Source organism: Salmo salar, chromosome ssa11 (assembly GCF_905237065.1).
Source record: "Salmo salar chromosome ssa11, Ssal_v3.1, whole genome shotgun sequence".
Taxonomy (NCBI): domain Eukaryota; kingdom Metazoa; phylum Chordata; class Actinopteri; order Salmoniformes; family Salmonidae; genus Salmo; species Salmo salar.
In genome coordinates this window covers 65,203,828-65,224,283 of record NC_059452.1, presented here as the reverse complement: position 1 = coordinate 65,224,283, position 20,456 = coordinate 65,203,828, and the positions used below count along the sequence as shown (strand labels likewise).

At 41.9% G+C, this 20,456-nt stretch overlaps 1 protein-coding gene across 6 annotated transcripts in view; it reads right to left on the bottom strand.

Annotated features, from left to right (window-relative positions):
- Positions 1 to 13: 13 nt before the first annotated feature.
- Positions 14 to 20,456, bottom strand: part of LOC106562928 (transitional endoplasmic reticulum ATPase) — a 52,874-nt gene continuing 32,431 nt past the window's right edge. For all 6 annotated transcript variants that reach the window (XM_014128040.2, XM_014128038.2, XM_014128039.2 and 3 more), the window contains 10 exons: positions 15,724 to 15,859; positions 15,375 to 15,487; positions 15,025 to 15,189; positions 14,634 to 14,756; positions 14,231 to 14,443; positions 13,668 to 13,846; positions 4,399 to 4,528; positions 3,959 to 4,114; positions 1,063 to 1,217; positions 14 to 803 (listed from right to left, as the gene is read on the bottom strand). In XM_014128040.2, the coding sequence (XP_013983515.1) occupies positions 698 to 803; positions 1,063 to 1,217; positions 3,959 to 4,114; positions 4,399 to 4,528; positions 13,668 to 13,846; positions 14,231 to 14,443; positions 14,634 to 14,756; positions 15,025 to 15,189; positions 15,375 to 15,487; positions 15,724 to 15,859 (1,476 nt within the window). In that variant the 3' untranslated portion in view covers positions 14 to 697. The remainder of the gene's footprint in view (positions 804 to 1,062; positions 1,218 to 3,958; positions 4,115 to 4,398; positions 4,529 to 13,667; positions 13,847 to 14,230; positions 14,444 to 14,633; positions 14,757 to 15,024; positions 15,190 to 15,374; positions 15,488 to 15,723; positions 15,860 to 20,456) is intronic.

Sequence of the window (20,456 nt, the reverse complement as noted above, 5' to 3'; positions counted from 1 at the left end):
ATTGCTAATTCACTCATGTAAATCACATTTATTCCAAGACACTTACTTGTATGATTCACTTTTTTGTAATGCATTCATTTCACACAACTTTCAATGTTTAAAAGCACGTTTTGATTGTGCACACATTTCTTGTATTTTTCACTTAATGCACTATTAAACTTCCAATAAAGATTGTGTATTGGTTTCATGGTTGAAGTTCATTCCCATTTCAAAAGATCTATCCAAAAATGTACAATTAAGTTTCATGCAAGCAAAACTGACACCCACTTCACCAGTTCATTTATTGTTTTCATTTCATACATTTCTTTATCCCTATTACATTATATAAATTTATTTTAAAAAAATGACAAGTCATAAGCAATCCCTCTCATTTTATTACAGGCTAGTATTGAATCCTTCAATAGTGGCTGGTAAGGCAGATATACTCTACCCAATCCCCCACAGCCTTCTGTGTAAATCCTTACAAGTTTTGAAATGAATACATGTCCCCCAAAGCCAGAATACAGACAAGCTGCAACATGCAGTCTCTAACTATTAAAGGGGGGTGAGAGAGTTTTGTAAATAATATTAAATAGGCATTTTTTTTGTTTTAGTTGTGGTATTAGGTGTGTGTGTTGCGGCACTGTACAGCTTTTCCAGAATGTATGTGAGGAAACTTTGGTCCACCGCGTGGTTGTGTTTTGGTCCACGGTGCGGTTTAACCATAGAGGTCGTCGTCGTTGTCCTCGTTGAAGACTGTACCCCTGCTGCCACCAGCAGAGCCCTGGCTGGGCCCAGCGCCTGGCGCAGAGCTAGTGGGGAACCTGAGATGAGAGGACGGGAAAGTAATTGTTTAGCTCAGTACAGTACATATCAAGGGGAGCCAGCTTGGTAGTGCCACAACATTCCTTATGTAAGTAAACCTTATGGCATGTTAGCTGTTCTTTGTAAGAAGAAAAAGTTCAATGAATGTTCCCACTGGGTGTATATAGGCTATAAATGATCTAGGATATGAGAGCAGAAAAAGTTACCCAACAGTATTATTCAACATCATCGTCCGCTATGTGAAATGCGTGTTCTTACCGGAAGCTGCCGAAGCCTCTGCTCTGCTGTAACGTCTGGGCGAACATCTCGTATTTGCGGATGTCGTTGTCGCTGACTGAGCGGCGGGCGAAACGCATGGCCTCCTCAAAATGGTCTTTACGGATCTCTGGGACAGGGTCGTCCTCCTCAACCTCCTGTGGGGGCAAGCGCAATGGGGGGATAAATAATTGATATCTTTAAAATAACATCACGCTTTCTCTTCCTCCAGTATGTGTGTGAATTGGTTTAAGGTTCAATGCCTTATCCCTACTCTTCTTCCTGTGTATAAATAATGTATAGAAATCTTTATGGTTTGTGTGTCCGTTAAAGAAATGCCCAGGTTGATTTACTCAGTCATTTAATAATTAAGAGGTTAAGACACCAAGACTGGCTTTCTAGCATCTACAGACTCACCATTGAAGTGTCTTAAAGGCCTGGGTAAGTCCAAAATCTCAAATATATTTTGATTTGTTTAACACTTTTTTGGTCACCACATGATTCCATGTGTTATTTCATAGTTTACAATGTAGAAAAAATAGTAATAGTAAAAATAAAGATAAACCTTGAATGAGTAGGTGTGTCCAAACTTTTGACTGATACTGTATATAAACTCAGCAAAAAAATAACCGTCCCTTTTTCAGGACCCTGTCTTTCAAAGATAATTCGTAAAAATCCAAATAACTTTACATTTTACATTTTAGTCATTTAGCAGACGCTCTTATCCAGAGCGACTTACAGTAGTGAATGCATACATTTCATTTAAGGCATTTTATTTTTAAAATTTTTTGTGTACTGGCCCCCGTGGGAATCGAACCCACAACCCTGGCGTTGCACACACCATGCTGGCGTTGCAAACACCATGCTCTACCAACTCTACCAACTTCACACATCTTCATTGTATAGAGTTTAAACACCGTTTCCCATGCTTGTTCAATGAACCATAAACTGTCTGTAAACAATTGTTGGAAAAATGACTTGTGTCAAGCACAAAGTAGATGTCCTAACCAACTTTCCAAAACTATAGTTTGTTAACAAGAAATTTGTGGAGTGGTTAAAAAACAAGTTTCAGGTCTCTCCAGAGATGTTCAATCCGGTTCAAGTCCGGGTGCTGGCTGGGCCACTCAAGGACATTCAGACTTGTCCCAAAGCCACTCTTACGTTTTGTTGGCTGTGTGGTTAGGGTCGTTGTCCTGTTGCAAGGTGAACCTTCGCCTGAGTCGGAGGTCCTGAGTGCTCTGGAGCAGGTTTTCTTCAAGGATCTAATTACTTTACTCCGTTCGTCTTTCCCTTAATCCTGACTAGTCTCCCAGTCCCTGCCACTGAAAAACATCCGCACAGCATACTGCCACCACCATGCTTCACCGTAGGGATGGTGCCTGGTTTCCTCCAGACGTGACGCTTGGCATTCAGGCTAAAGAAATCGATCTTGGTTTCATCAGACCAGAGAATCTTGTTTCTCATGGTTGGAGAGTCCTTTAGGTGCCTTTTGGCAAACTCCAAGCGAGCTGTCAGCCTTTTACTGAAGAGTGGCTTTGGTCTGGCCACTCTACCATAAAGGCCTGATTGGTGGAGTGCTGCAGAGATGGTTGTTCTTCTGGAAAGTTCTCCATTGCCGCCCATAGCATTGAATGCAATGGAAGCCAGCAAGCATTTGGCCTCCCTTGATAAAAAAAAGTATAAAATAATAGCCAATCAGCGTTGAGCGCAACTGTGAATGGTCCTGGCGCATCAAAAAAAAAAATCATAATAATTGACAAAAAAAAAAAAGTGTCAAGGGAAGCCAGTTTGGATTTGGCTTCACACCAACCACATTAAAAGCAAACCGTCATTTACAGAAAACGTAAATTGTTGCATCTGGTTGTGTTGTAAAATTGTCCCTTTCCGAAATTAGCCATGGATGGAAATAGGGATTTGGACTTGTGGTTTTACTTAATTCTCCCCTCAATGATTGTAACGATGATTCTGATCCAACCATAAATTCATATATTGTGTCCCTGGCCTGAGAGGATGGAAGTTCAATATGTAGCTAGATGCAGTAGGCTAATGTTAACTAGCTGGTTCATCGTTGCCCAGGGAGTAAGGCTAGCAAGCAAGCATTTTAGCCAGATAGCCTAGGACAACAAACTAAAAGCGTGTACTGCATGACAGAGTCATAGACCGTTTCGACAACATGAAAGCGAGGCGGATAGCATTGTTGTTTCTCTACAAGTAGGGTAAGTCAACATGTTTTTTTTCTACTTGCATACACAGAGCAATCAGAACCATTAACAGACATATTTAACTTACGTTGATTGGACTAAATTGTTTTTGGGATCATTTAGTTGTCACTGTATTAGACTAAGCATAGGTGATTTGATGATGTTGAAATGTTGCTGGAATAGTGGAGGCAACTCCTGTTTTCTTTGCAGTTTACGGCAATTGTCCATGATTCTAAATCAATAGTTGTTTAGAAGTCTGAAAATGTCTGAAACATTAACTTACTTGACTGTGCTGTAGGTCATGCAACTGTTTGTTACACGTGCAAAATGCTTTGTGGACTTCACCGGATAGAGGTTGCTCTCCAGTTTTGTAATGAAAGAAATATGTGGTTGAATTTATTCTGCCACGGTGTCTGCTTGTCGCCTCGGCCTTAGGCCTATATATCAAAGTTTCAAGGCATATGAACTAACAGGTTTTAGTGCAAACAACGCAATTATCACAACACAGGTTGTAATATGGCTTGGCTTCCCCAATCATTTGAACTACGCACCGCTACTAGAGATTATTAGAAAGATGATATTCTCCTCTTTTCTACTGTAGATATGCAATTCAAAATGTTTTTAATTTATATTTTTGCGGACCCCTGGTCTAGACCGTGTCATTGAATAAATAAAGATGCAGTAGTGGCTAAACTCACCATGGCTAAGGGGTTGGTCTGCCGCTCTCTCTCCCTCCTGATCTCATTCTCAATGGACTCCCTGATGGCCATCTTACAGGCCCTCTGACAGATCTCTGTCAGGTCAGCACCAGAGAAACCATTGGTCATCTTGGCCAGGAAATCCAAGTCCACATCCTATAATCAGACAGGGGTGGAGGGAGTGTTAAAACCACTTCCAGACAAAGATCAAAACAGTAATGGGATTATAAAACACTGATGTTTCCCCACACACAGCAATTTCCATATCGACTACTTTTCCACAAACAATCAATACCCATTACATGAAGCCAGCCTGGAATAAAGACATTTGATAAGCCCTGACCCCACCCCTCAAATTAGAACATGCTGACTGAGGAGATTGGAGAAAAAATTCAGTCAGCACAATGTCAGCGCATGACCAAATACACATAGATGCTTGCCTTGGCGATGGGTGACTTCCTGAGGTTGGCGCTGAGGATGTTGATGCGGGACTTCTCGTCTGGCAGAGGGATGTAGATGAGCTGGTCCAGTCTTCCGGGCCTCAGGATGGCCGGGTCGATGATATCAGGCCTGGTACAGCACACAGTTTAGTCATTAAACTTAACCTACATTTCTACACAAACCATTCTACACCTCATTATACGCTACCTTATTGTCCACCTCAGATCTAACTACATTCAACTAAGGTAGGGGAGACTACCACATATGATAATTGCAAGTAAAACCTTAATAAATGTTTTTCTTTTTAATTGTTTCCACCATCAACCACAGTGCTAGAAATGTGTTTTTAACACTAAAACCGCTAAAGCAGTCATTTGGACTGCTCGTTCATTTTTATTGACTTTTCCTAAATAAGTCTATATCGATGTTAGAATCTTAATATCACAAAAAGAACTGGAGTTATAACCCGTTTTAGGAGGAAATGACATTGAGACGTTTCCAATTTTTTTTTTAAAAAGACCTGCTCTACTCCTTCTCCCAACAGTTGATAATCATCCCTATAATTGCCTCAAACGAAATCTAAAACTATCCTGAAACTATTTTCACACAACAGATTAAATAAAATAAAAATAGTGTACCTTTATTTATCTAGGCAAGTCAGTTAAGAACAAATTCTTATTTTCAATGACGGCCTAGGAACAGTGGGTTAACTGCCTTGTTCAGGGGCAGAACGACAGATTTTTACCTTGTCAGCTCAGGGATGCGATCTCGCAACCTTTCAGTTACTAGTCCAACGCTCTTACCACTAGGCTACCTGCCACATACAAAGGTATGTGGACACCATTTCAGCCACACCCATTCCATAATTATGTAATCACCAATTGTGAATGAAGAGCAGGGCGGGCCATTCTATTGATTTGATCTATTCTAATTACAGTGAGGGAAAAAAGTATTTGATCCCCTGCTGATTTTGTACGTTTGCCCACTGACAAAGAAATGATCAGTCTAATTTTAATGGTAGGTTTATTTGAACAGTGAGAGACAGAATAACAACCAAATCCAGAAAAATGCATGTCAATAATTTTAAAAATTGATTTGCATTTTAATGAAGGAAATAAGTATTTGACCCCCTCTCAATCAGAAAGATTTCTGGCTCCCAGGTGTCTTTTTTACAGGTAACGAGCTGAGATTAGGAGCACACTCTTAAAGGGAGTGCTCCTAACCTCAGTTTGTTACCTGTAAAAAAGACCTGTCCACAGAAGCAATCAATCAATCAGATTCCAAACTCTCCACCATGGCCAAGAACAAAGAGCTCTCCAAGGATGTCAGGGACAAGATTGTATACCTACACAAGGCTGGAATGGGCTACAAGACCATCGCCAAGCAGCTTGGTGAGGTGACAACAGTTGGTGCGATTATTCGCAAATGGAAGAAACACAAAATAACTGTCAATCTCCCTCGGCCTGGGGCTCCATGCAAGATCTCACCTCGTGGAGTTGCAATGATCATGAGAACGGTGAGGAATCAGCCCAGAACTACACGGGAGGATCTTGTCAATGATCTCAAGGCAGCTGGGACCATAGTCACCAAGAAAACAATTGGTAACACACTACGCCGTGAAGGACTGAAATCCTGCAGCGCACGCAAGGTCCCCCTGCTCAAGAAAGCACATATACATGCCCGTCTGAAGTTTGCCAATGAACATCTGAATGATTCAGAGGACAACTGGGTGAAAGTGTTGTGGTCAGATGAGACCAAAATGGAGCTCTTTGGCATCAACTCAACTCGCCGTGTTTTGAGGAGGAGGAATGCTGCCTATGACCCCAAGAACACCCTCCCCACGTCAAACATGGAGGTGGAAACATTATGCTTTGGGGGTGTTTTTCTGCTAAGGGGACAGGAGAACTTCACCGCATCATTTGACGGGGCCATGTACCGTCAAATCTTGGGTGAGAACCTCCTTCCCTCAGCCAGGGCATTGAAAATGGGTCGTGGATGGGTATTCCAGCATGACAATGACTCAAAACACACGCCCAAGACAACAAAGGAGTGGCTCAAGAAGAAGCACATTAAGTGGCCTAGCCAGTCTCCAGACCTTAATCCCATAGAAAATCTGTAGAGGGAGCTGAAGGTTCGAGTTGCCAAACGTCAGCCTCAAAACCTTAATGACTTAGAAGATCTGCAAAGAGGAGTGGGACAAAATCCCTCCTGAGATGTCTGCAAACCTGGTGGCCAACTACAAGAAACGTCTGACCTCTGCGATTGCCACCAAGGGTTTTGCCACCAAGTACTAAGTCATGTTTTGCAGAGGGGTCAAATACTTATTTCCCTCATTAAAATGCAAATCATTTCATAACATTTTGACATGCGTTTTTTTCTGGATTTTTTGTTGTTATTCTGTCTCTCTGTTCAAATAAACCTACCATTAAAATTATAGACTGATCATTTCTTTGTCAGTGGGCAAACCTACAAAATCAGCAGGGGATCAAATACTTTTTTCCCCCCTCACTGTATGTACCCTATATCAGTCAACTAAATTTAATCTAACCTGAACCTACACCTCCGAGGCCCAAGCGCAAAAAAGACAGAACGGTGCACACTGACCAGGTGCCCTCACCACCACCAAATGAAACAGTGAGACAGGAGAGAGGAAAGGACTGCCCCATTTGGATAGAACAAGCCGTTGACAATGCCACCGGCCGATTATCAGCACAAAATGTCATCGCAGAGAGCAGCAACGCACTCACCAGCTTTGGTTGTTTATGTGACTTGGACATGCTCCAACTTATGTATTTGCAACTTATGTACAGTTGTGGCCAAAAGTTTTGAGAATGACACAAATATTAATTTTCACCAAGTCTGCTGCCTCAGTGTTTTTAGATATTTTTGTCAGATGTTACTATGGAATACTGAAGTATAATTACAAGCATTTCATAAGTGTCAAAGGCTTTTATTGACACTTACATGAAGTTGATGCAAAGAGTCAACATTTGCAGTTGACCCTTCTTTTCAAGACTTCTGCAATCCGCCCTGGCATGCTGTCAATTAACTGTTGGGCCACATCCCGACTGATGGCAGCCCATTCTTGCATAATCAATGCTTGGAGTTCGTCAGAATTTGTGGGGTTTTGTTTGTCTACCCGCCTCTTGAGGATTGACCACAAGTTCTCGATGGGATTAAGGTCTGGGGAGTTTCCTGGCCATGAACCCAAAATATTGATGTTTTGTTCCCCGAGCCACTTAGTTATCACTTTTGCCTTATGGCAAGGTGCGCCATCATGCTGGAAAAGGCATTGTTCGTCACCAAACTGTTCCTGGATGGTTGGGAGAAGTTGCTCTCGGAGGATGTGTTGGTATCATTCTTTATTCATGGCTGTGCTCTTAGGCAAAATTTTGAGTCAGCCCACTCCCTTGGCTGAGAAGCAACCCCACACATGAATGGTCTCAGGATGCTTTACTGTTGGCATGACACAGCACTGATGGTAGCGCTCAACTTGTCTTCTCCGGACAAGCTTTTTTCCAGATGCCCCAAACAATCGAAAAGGGGATTCATCAGAGAAAATGACTTTACCCCAGTCCTAAGCAGTCCAATCCATGTACCTTTTGCAGAATATCAGCCTGTCCCTCATGTTTTCCTGGAGAGAAGTGGCTTCTTTGCTGCCCTTCTTGACACCAGGCCATCCTCCAAAAGTCTTTGCCTCACTGTGCGTGCAGATGCTGCCTGCACCTGCCCGCCTGTCCAGCATCACTTCTCTGGACGGTTCTAACTTAGAATTTGTGGACAACTACAAATACCTAGGTGTCTGGTTAGACTGTAAACTCTCCTTCCAGACTCACATCAATCATCTCCAATCCAAAGTGAAATCTCGAATTGGCTTCCTATTTCGCAACAAAGCATCCTTCACTCATGCTGCCAAACATACCCTCGTAAAACTGACCATCCTACCAATCCTCGACTTCGGCGATGTCATTTACAAAATAGCTTCCAATACCCTACTCAACAAGCTGGATGCAGTCTATCACAGTGCCATCCGTTTTGTCACCAAAGCCCCATATACTACCCACCACTGCGACCTGTACGCTCTCGTTGGCTGGCCTTCGCTTCATAATCGTCGCCAAACACATTGGCTCCAGGTCATCTACAAGACCCTGCTAGGTAAAGTCCCCCCTTATCTCCGCTCACTGGTCACCATAGCAGCACCCACCTGTAGCACGCGCTCCAGCAGGTATATCTCTCTGGTCACCCCTAAAGCCAACTCCTCCTTTGGTCGTCTCTCCTTCCAGTTCTCTGCTGCCAATGACTGGAACAAACTACAAAAATCTCTGAAACTGGAAACACTTATCTCCCTCACTAGCTTTAAGCACCAGCTGTCAGAGCAGCTCACAGATCACTGCACCTGTACATAGCCCATCTATAATTTAGCCCAAACTACTACCTCTTCCCCTACTGTATTTATTTATTTTGCTCCTTTGCACCATATTATTTATATTTTATCTCTGAACTTTCTTCAAACTACAAATCTACCATTCCAGTGTTTTTCTTGCTATACTTTATTTACTTTTCCACCAAGGCATTTTTTTGCCTTTACCTCCCTTATCTCACATCATTTGCTCACATTGTATATAGTCTTATTTATTATTATATATTTTTTTTTTCTACTGCATCATTGATCGTATGTTGTTTTACTCCATGTGTAACTCTGTGTTTTTGTATGTTGTCGAACTGCTTTGCTTTATCTTGGCCAGGTCGCAATTGTAAATGAGAACTTGTTCTCAACTTGCCTACCTGGTTAAATAAAGGGGAAATAAATAAATAAATAAAAATGCACTCCCACCTGCCTGCTGCCATTCCTGATCAAGCTCTGTGTTGGTGGTGCCCCGATCCCGCAGCGGAATCAACTTATGAGATCCTGGCGCTTGCTGGACTTTCTTGGGCGCCCTGAAGCATTCTTCACAACAATTTAACCGCTCTCCTTGAAGTTCTTGATGATCTGATAAATGGTTGATTTAGGTGCAATCTTACTGGCAGCAATATCCTTGCCTGTGAAGCCCTTTTTGTGGAAAGCAGTGATGATGGCACCACCCTCCTTTTGAAGCTTCCAGTCTTATTTGAACTCAATCAGCATGACAGAGTGATCTCCAGCCTTGTCCTCATCAACACTCACACCTGTGTTAACGAGAGAATCACTGACATGATGTCAGCTGGTCCTTTTGTGGCAGGGCTGAAATGCAGTGGAAATGTTTTTGGGGGATTCAGTTCATTTGCATGGCAAGGAGGGACTTTGCAATTAATTGCAATTCATCTGATCACTCTTCATAACATTCTGGAGTATATGCAAATTGCCATCATACAAACTGAGGCAGCAGACTGAAAATGTATATTTGTGTCATTCTCAAAACTTTTGGCCACGACTGTATGTAAGCACGAGCTGACAATAATTGGCTATTTATGACTGCAGTCAGACACATAGTCTTTCTATAAACTAGGGTCCCAGTTAGAATTTCCTACATTGGACAACTTGTTACAGCTGCTCATAAGTCATTGATAATAAATTAGCAAAAAAAATTCACGTCATTACATTAAGATGAGCTATATTCAATACAATTCACAAGTTGATTTAAAACCTGTGTTTAACCCCTTTATCATGGTCGGTGTCTTGACAGATATGTCCAAAATTGTGTGACATAAAACATGTGTGACAGAGTGTGCCAAACTGTCATCAAGGCAAAGGTTGGGTACTTTGAAGAATCTCAAAAATATATATATTTTTTGTAACCCTTTTTTTGGTTACAACATGATTCCATGTGTTATTTCATAGTTTTGATGTCTTCACTATTATTCTACAATGTAGAAAATAGTAAAAAAAATACATTTAAAAACCCCTGAATGAGTAGGTGGGTCCAAACTTTGACTGGTACTGCATGTCACCAATAGGCCTAGTAAGTGTACCGTTAATCCCCTGTCATTTGGTTTCATACATTTCTGTTCATGCATGTATTAAGTACGTCCATTTACCATTCTCATTCTCGGAGTAGAAACGTTTGCAGAGTTCACAATCTGCTACACTTGTGAGAAACAAGTTTTGTTTTATTTCATAACCATTACGAGTTTTGCCAATGTTCTCATTATCTTTTGTTTGGATTGCTTCATGAGTGAGCATTTGTCTGTTTTTTTTTGGTCCTGATAACGTTGAGAGAGCACGCATAGAAGTAAACCTATCTGGCCTGCTGCATGCAAATGTAGGAAAGTGCCCATTTGGCAAGTCTCGGTGTGAAAGAGCAAAGATCCCATATATCCAGTGGAAGCATAATAAACAACTGTCTGTCCTGAGCTCACTGGCGCAGGAAACTGAGGGCCAGGAATAGGCTAGTTGATAGAATGTTGCAAGTCCGCTAAGGACAGCTTCAGGCGGATCCAGTTGTTGATTTGATACCATGTCGAAAGGGAGTCAGGCGGAGTAGAGATGGAGATTGAAAGAACCTGAATTTATCAGGATATTGTTTTATTTGTCAGCTTTAAGCCTATGTATTTTACTTAGTCGACGATGAAAGTTATAGGCCTACTGCTGCATTGGCCTATAGGCCATTGAGTTTTTTGCACATTTCTTTAGCTAGCCAATGGACAGCCATATGGCAGTGGCTGGTGCTCTCGCCCTTGTTGAATTTGAACTTTTAGATTTGTATCATTTTCCTTCAGATTTTTATGCTTAACCACGTGACAATGATTGAGAAACGTTATTATTGAAATTAAACTGTTCCACGAAAATGTGCATATAAAAATTATCATAACTTTTACGTAGAAATGGTAGGATAAATTGTAAGCTTCCCTAAAGTTCAAACTCACAAGCTGCTTATGGTCTTTACTACAGTATAACACCTATTTAAAAAAATGGTGAATGTGCAAGTGCGTGGACGCCTATGGATATCAAAGGCCCGTCCAACTGATTAGTTCTGTCGCTGGCCCTGAAAGACAGTTGTATCTGGATCCATGTTGGATCTAATAACCCTAGCGAATTGATGTTGATCATCTGTTGTCTGCTTGATTTACAGCAGGATCTTGTTAGATTTAACAGACAAAGCATCAAGGTAATTAGTTAATGTTTTCATATGTTTTTGTCCCTCGGATTGGACACCAAATCTACAGTGCGCAATTGTGTAGGTTAGACTACTGCGCAACACCCAACACTATTCCTATTAATTATTCTGGATATAATGACAAGAACTTACATAGCCTAGTGGGCTTATTCACAATATCATCTGGTAATGAAATAACATGACATGTGTTTTGTTTTCCGTGTTAGACCTGCAATTTTAAACAATACAATTGGCTTGAAGTAGCCTACATGAACTTGAATTTGGAGCTCAGAAATTCAAGTACTAGAGTAGGCCTACTTTGAAAATCTGATATTTATGCAATTTGGTGCTTGAAAAGTAATTATTGTAGCCAATTAATATGTTCTCCTGCTCCCTTACACTGAACAGAAATATAAAAACACAACATGCAACAATTTCAAAGATTTTACAGAGTTACAGTTCATAATGAAATCAGTCAATTGAAATACATTCATTTACATTTACATTACATTTAAGTCATTTAGCAGACGCTCTTATCCAGAGCGACTTACAAAATGGTGCATTCACCTTATGATATCCAGTGGAACAACCACTTTACAATAGTGCATCTAAATATTTTAAGGGGGGGGGTTAGAAGGATTACTTAATCCTATCCCAGGTATTCCTTAAAGAGGTGGGGTTTCAGGTGTCTCCGGAAAGTGGTGATTGACTCCGCTGTCCTGGCGTCGTGAGGGAGCTTGTTCCACCATTGGGGTGCCAGAGCAGCGAACAGTTTTGACTGGGCTGAGCGGGAACTGTGCTTCCTCAGAGGTAGGGGGGCCAGCAGGCCAGTGGTGGATGAACGCAGTGCCCTTGTTTGGGTGTAGGGCCTGATCAGAGCCTGAAGGTATGGAGGTGCCGTTCCCTTCACAGCTCCGTAGGCAATCACCATGGTCTTGTAGCGGATGCGAGCTTCAACTGGAAGCCAGTGGAGAGAGCGGAGGAGCGGGGTGACGTGAGAGAACTTGGGAAGGTTGAACACCAGACAGGCTGCGGCGTTCTGGATGAGTTGTAGGGGTTTAATGGCACAGGCAGGGAGCCCAGCCAACAGCGAGTTGCAGTAATCCAGACGGGAGATGACAAGTGCCTGGATTAGGACCTGCGCCGCTTCCTGTGTGAGGCAGGGTCGTACTCTGCGAATGTTGTAGAGCATGAACCTACAGGTTTAGGCCCTTGTCTATGGATTTCACGACTGGGAATACAGATATGCATCTGTTGTTCACAGATACCTTAAAAAAAGGCAGGGGAATGGACTTTTAAAAAGGCAGTATCTGGTGTGATCAGTTGCCTCATGCAGCGAGACATCACCTTCGCATAGAGTTTATCAGACTGTTGATTTTGGCCTGTGGAATGTTGTCCCACTCCTCTTCAATGGCTGTGCAAAGTTGATGGATATTAACTGGAACTGGAACACGAGGTTGGACACGTCGATCCAGAGCATCCCAAACATGCTCAATGGGTGACATGTCTGGTGAGTATGCAGACCATTGAAGAACTTGGACATTTTCAGCTTCCAGGAATTGTGTACGGATCCTTGCGTCATTGGGCCGTGCATTTATCATGCTGAAACATGAGGTGATGGCGGCGGATGAATGGCATGACAATGGGCCTCAGGATCTCATCACGGTATCTCTGTGCATACAAACTGCCATCGATAAAATGCAATTGTGTTCATTGTCTAACTTATGCCTGCCCATACCATAATTCAACAACGTTGACATCAGCAAACCACTCGCCCACATGACGCCTTGATGGTTGGGGTATTCATTTTGACTTTATAAAAAGATGCTGTCCCCGCATTCCAACAAAGGCAAAGGCACTACACAAAAAAAATTGATTGAACAATGAAAGTATTTTTAGTGTTTTGTTTTTACATATAACCGACAGTAAAAAACTCATAAAAATGCTATTGTGTTATTTGTAGAATTATTATTCTTTTTAATTCTAATGTTACCTAAAACCTTCATAAAACACAACAAAATTATAATTTTTGTGATAGCATATATGGAATGTATTAATTACATTGTTCGATGTTGCAGTCTGAATGACTGCTCATTAGCTTGAAGAGGGTGGTCCCTCGAGGCCCAGCGGTTCTAGTGTTAAAAACTCAATTAGTGATAATAACTGTAGCAAAGTGAGCGGTTAAGAGGGCCGACCTGTTGGTGGCGCCGATGATGAAGACGTTCTTCTTGCTGGACATGCCGTCCATTTCTGTCAGGATCTGGTTGATGACACGGTCGGCAGCTCCGCCACCATCACCCACGTTGCCGCCACGTGCCTTGGCGATGGAGTCCAGCTCGTCAAAGAAAAGCACGCAGGGGGCGGCCTGGCGAGCCTGGAACACAAGAGGGCTTAGGAGGGTACAATATAGGTTTTGCAACGGAAAACGAGAATAAGCGTTTCTTGAACGAGTCAAGGTTTCCAGGTCGCAATTGTAAATGAGAACTTGTTCTCAACTTGCCTACCTGGTTAAATAAAGGTGAAATAAATAAATAAATAAATAAACAAATAAAGGTTGGTCCCTCCCGTTTCAGTAGTTTTTCTTCCGTTTATGCCTAATAAACACCTCCCAGGTTTCACATTTATTAACCATCTTTGTGCATGTGTAAAACAACAATGAAATACCAGACAATCAATAAAAACATACAAAAACAGTTCAAATACATGTAAATATGAGGTTAGAGGGATCTGAAGCCATGATAAATTGGTTTAGCCTTACCTTGTCGAAGATCTCACGAACGTTGGCCTCGGACTCTCCGAACCACATGGTGAGCAGCTCAGGTCCTTTGATGGAGATGAAGTTCGCCTGGCACTCGTTGGCGATAGCTTTGGCCAGCAGGGTCTTACCACAACCTGGGGGCCCGTAGAATAGCACACCCTTGGACGGAGTCATGCCGAACTTCAAGAACTTGTCTGGGTGCTCCACTGGGTACTGAAGAGAAGCATAGACCATGAAGGTTAACCAAGACCCACTACAGACAAGCAAAACAGACCAGAGAAATTAACTGTACTCTTCACCCTCTATTGATAAAAAAAAAAAATCAACAAATGACATATTAGCTTTTATGGCATATAAAGCTAAATCTTATCAGTAATGTACCCATGACTATAACATGGCTTACCTGTACAAGCTCCTGGAGTTCCCTCTTGACGTCCTCCAGACCTCCGATGTCCTCCCAGCTGATGTTGGGCACCTCAACCACCGTCTCTCTCAGGGCTGACGGGTTGCTCTGGCTTAGAGCCCACTGAAACAACACGCATACAAATCGGTTAGTCCTGCTGGTTAAGAGATTCTCTGCTACAACTGGTTCTAATGCTTAATGGTACCTGGTCACGTTTTGGGGAGATAACTTATGCATAAAGTGCTGTCCTGAGACCATTAGAAAAAAGACAATTGCTGGATGCTGCAGATTTACATAGTGATGAAAAACAAAGGTGAATAAAGTGCTCTGTGCTAAGCTACTTTGAGTGGTGTGTGTGTGTGTTAAAGGAGAAAATAATCCAGTTCGTTACTCTGAAGTCGTCCATGGTGACAGCCAGGGAGCTCATGACCTCTGCGTCGATGGTTTCGTCCTCCAGGTCGATGAGATCCATCTTCTTCCTGATGGCCTGCAGGGCGGCTTCAGAGCACAGAGCGGCCAGGTCAGCACCCACATGGCCGTGAGTCTGATTGGCAACCTGGAGGACACAGATAGACATGGTCACACATACAGTGGCGATACAGACACAGAATCAATATGGCAGTGAATTAACTTGAAAACCCACTCACAACTTTTCATTACACCTTGCACACACACAAAATGGCGATGGTGAGTTACATTGACAACCTCACTCTGTAAATGACAGTAGTGCTATACACACACCTGCTCGAGGTCCACGTCGTCGGACAGTTTCATGTTCTTGGTGTGTATCTGGAGGATCTCCAGTCTGCCTGTGGCGTCAGGGATGCCGATGTCCACCTCCCTGTCAAAACGCCCTGAGGAGCGACGTCACAGTGAAGGTCAGTCTCACTAACCAGCATAGAAATAGATTCCATTTCATTTTATTTCTTTTTTAAGATCAACCCTGATGATTCACAGCTAGTAATGACAAAGAATCAACATTGGATGAAGATATTAATCAAATATGGTATATCAAATATAAGAGGCCTCCGACAAACTCAGAACAGAAACTGTTACATTCTAGGTCTACAAGTGCATTGAGGGATCGTACCAAATCGCCTCAGGGCGGGGTCAATGCTGTTGGGCCTGTTGGTGGCTGCCATGACGATGACGTGAGCGCGCTGCTTTAGGCCATCCATGAGTGTGAGGAGCTGGGACACAATGCGCCTCTCCACCTCACCGTGTGTCTGCACAGGACAACATAAAAAGATGAATGACCCTAAAGTCCCTTTCTCACTATGTGTTGTTGACGACGCCGTTCACGCCAATTGCAAAATACTGTCCTGCTGCAATCCCTCAATTACTTATTCAGAACAGGTTCGATTTGTGTCTTTTCGCATGCGAAAATAAGCTGCTGATCAATATACACTGAACAAAAAAAATTCATTAGGCGCTTATCTATGAATTTTACATGACTGGGCAGGAGCTCAGCCATGCCCACCCACTGGGGAGCCAGGCCCAGCCAAATAATGAGTTTCTACCCCCCCAAAGGGCTTTATTACAGACAGAAATACTTCTTAGTTTCATTAGCTGTTCGGGTGGCTGGTCTCAGACTATCCCACAAGTGAAGAAGCCGGATGTGGAGGTCCTGGGCTGGTGTGGTTACACGTGGTCTGCGGTTAGAAGGCCAGTTGGACATACTGACAAATTCTCTAAAATGACATTGGAGGTGATTTATTGTAGAGAAATTAACATTCAATTCTCTGGCAACAGCTCTGGTGGAAATTACTGCAGTCAGTATGCTAATTGCACGCTCCCTCGAAACATCTGTGGCATTGTGTTATGTGACAACTACACATTTCAGAATGACCTTCTATTGGCCCCAGCACAAGGTGCACCTGTGTAATGGTCATGCGGTTTAATCAGCTTCTTGATATACCACACCTGTCAGATGAATGGATTATCTTAGCAAAGGAAAACATTTCACTAACAGGGATGTAAACAAATTTGTGCACAACATTGAGAAATAAGATTTTTGTGCATATGGATAATTCTGGGATCATTTATTTCAGTTCATGAAACATGGGACTAACACTTTACATGTTGCGTTTATATTTTTGTTCAGTATAAATTGTTATCTGGGACAATATATATTAGGCTATATATTATAGGCCTGCCAAAGTGAACCTAGGCCTTTCCTACCCACTTCTCAGTTGTTGGTATTCAGACTTACCTTATGAAGGTGCTTAAACGGGCTTTGCATGCGTGGTTCCATTGTGCGCACTGAATAAATGTAATTCAACTGCTGAATACCCTCCCACTTGCTGGCCAACAGTTTTCATTCAATAGGGTTTTCAGTACATTTATCTTAAGCCATCCCTTTAAATACGGTGTACCTTTTAGTTTGAATTTTGTCAAACTCAATAAGATTTATCGAAAGAACGGGTTCAGAATATTAAGAAAGCCAACTAAATATATGCATATTTGTCTCTGTTTCAGCATCAATTGGTAGATCAAACAAAAAACTCTGATCTTGTAGATTATGTAGGGTTAATAAAGTATTTACGAATCACAAAAAAAAAAAACAGGTTTAAAAGCCTTTATCCACAAAAGAAAGAAAACTGTGGTTTGATTCATTCTGAAAATTGCCACATTCAGTTCTTCAACCCAAGGTAATGTTGGAAGATTAATGTATATAGAATTATAATTAGGGAGACTAGTGTACAATAATAGTAGGCTACACCCTCATCTATTGCCTGCACTAACCATGGAACTTTGTGATGACACAGCCAATTATTGCGCCACGAGTTGGCATCAAACTGTTACGTCTTGGTCTGCACACCACACCATAGCGATATAATTAGCCTACATGTATTTTTTATATATTTTTTATAAATACATCATCAACTGTAACTAATGATCCTCAGCAACAACTACATGGCCATGACTGCATTTACAGAGGAAGCAAATTAAGTTAAACGAAACAATGTAATTAAATGGAATGATAATGTAGGCTATACCAACCGAAGTGAACTAACAGTAAATTGGCAGTTCAATATGTGTTGTTATTTGGCCTACTGATGGTCGATACTGATAGTGGCTAATAATTAACATGATAGAAATAGGAAAGAGAAATTTGGGCTAGTCTATAATTAAGACATTCGAGAGTGCCCATCCCTCCAAATTAAAAAGGTTGTACAATAACAATTCTGCACAATGGCACAGCATTTCATAAACTTTACTGTGGGAAAGTTGATATGCTTCAGTTCCTGCCATTTTACTGTTTCACGTGTAAATAGATTAAGGTCAAATATATCTAAAACAAGTGTCATTTATATTTACAATTCACTTAACCAAAACGGATTACTCATTTACAGTGAGGGAAAAAAGTATTTGATCCCCTGCTGATTTTGTACATTTGCCCACTGACAAAGAAATGATCAGTCTATAATTTGAGAGACAGAATAACAACAAAACAATCCAGAAAAACACATGTCAAAAATGTTATAAATGGATTTGCATTTTAATGAGGGAAATAAGTATTTGACCCCTCAGCAAAACATGACTTAGTACTTGGTGGCAAAACCCTTGTTGGCAATCACAGAGGTCAGACGTTTCTTGCAGTTGGCCACCAGGTTTGCACACATCTCAGGAGGGATTTTGTCCCACTCCTCTTTGCAGATCTTCTCCAAGTCATTAAGGTTTCGAGGCTGACGTTTGGCAACTCGAACCTTCAGCTCCCTCTACAGATTTTCTCTGGGATTAAGGTCTGGAGACTGGCTAGGTCACTCCAGGACCTTAATGTGCTTCTTCTTGAGCCACTGCTTTGTTGCCTTGGCCGTGTGTTTTGGGTCATTGTCATTCTGGAATACCCATCCACGACCCATTTTCAAAGCCCTGGCTGAGGGAAGGAGGTTCTCACCCAAGATTTGATGGTACATGGCCCCGTCCATCGTCCCTTTGATGCGGTGAAGTTGTCCTGTCCCCTTAGCAGAAAAACACCCCCAAAGCATAATGTTTCCACCTCCATGTTTGACGGTGGGGATGTTGTTCTTGGGGTCATAGGCAGCATTCCTCCTCCTCCAAACACGGCGAGTTGAGCTGATGCCAAAGAGCTCCATTTTGGTCTCATCTGACCACAACACTTTCACCCAGTTGTCCTCTGAATCATTCAGATGTTCATTGGCAATCTTCAGACGGGCATGTATATGTGCTTTCTTGAGCAGGGGGACCTTGCGGGCGCTGCAGGAGTTCAGTCCTCTCACGGCATAGTGTGTTACCAATTGTTTTCTTGGTGACTATGGTCCCAGCTGCCTTGAGATCATTGACAAGATCCTCCCGTGTAGTTCTGGGCTGATTCCTCACCGTTCTCATGATCATTGCAACTCCACGAGGTGAGATCTTGCATGGAGCCCCAGGCCGAGGGAGATTGACAGTTATTTTGTGTTTCTTCCATTTGCGAATAATCGCACCCAACTGTTGACACCTCACCAAGCTGCTTGGCGATGGTCTTGTAGCCCATTCCAGCCTTGTGTGGGTCTACAATCTTGTCCCTGACATCCTTGGAGAGCTCTTTGGTCTTGGCCATGGTGGAAAGTTTACAATCTGATTGATTGCTTCTGTGGACAGGTGTCTTTTATACAGGTAACAAGCTGAGATTAGGAGCACTCCCTTTAACAGTGTGATCCTAATCTCAGCTCGTTACCTGTATAAAAGACACCTGGGAGCCAGAAATCTTTCTGATTGAGAGGGGGTCAAATACTTATTTCCCTCATTAAAATGCAAATCCATTTATAACATTTTTGACATGCGTTTTTCTGGATTTTTTTGTTGTTATTCTGTCTCTCACTGTTCAAATAAACCTACCATTAAAATTATAGACTGATAATTTCTTTGTCAGTGGGCAAACGTACAAAAGCAGGGGATCGAATACTTTTTCCCCCCTCACTGTACCTAGCTCTTATCGATAGCTCTTATTGTTATTTCTATCTGAAAAAATAAAGTAGATGCTTTTTCCACTTCCACCTTACTCATGGTTTCCTCACGCGTAAAGGTGGTGGAAATAAGTAAAGGTCAGAATACGCCGTCTGTGGACACCTCCTCCACACCTTTAATTATTTGATCTCCACACCCAAGAAACTGCACACTATTCTCATGCTTAAGTTAAAGATCAGAATGCGCATAGAGAGAAAAGTGCATAAAGGGAATTACGTCCCATTTACATGTGCTTAACCTGGGTCGGAATCGGGTTCAATTTCCATTCAGAAAGGTTCCTGAAATACAGTACCTTCAGAAAGTATTCATACCCCCTCACTTATTCCACATTTTGTTGTTACAGCCTGAATTAAAAATGGATTTAAAAAACATCTATACACAATAAACCATAATGACAAAGTGAACACGTTTTTAGACATTTTTGCACAATTATTGAAAATGAAATGTATCTCATTTACATAAGTATTCACAACCCTGAGTCAATACATGTTAGAATCACCTTTGGCAGCGATTATAACTGTGAGTCTAAGCACTTTGCACACCTAGATTGTACATTATTCTTTAAACAATTCTTCAAGATCTGTCTGTCTAGTTGGTTGTTGATCAGTGCTAGACAGACATTTTCAAGACTGGCCATAGTTTTAACTTAAAATCGGCTTGAAAATCTAACTAGGCCACTCAGGAACATTCAATGTGGTCTTGGTAAGCAACTGCAATGCATATTTGGCCTTATGTTAAAGGTTATTGTCCTGCTGAAAAGGTGCATTTGTCTCCCAGTGTCTTTTGGAAAGCAGACTACCAGGTTTTCCTCTAGGATTTTGCCTGTGCTTAGCTCTATTCCGTTTATTT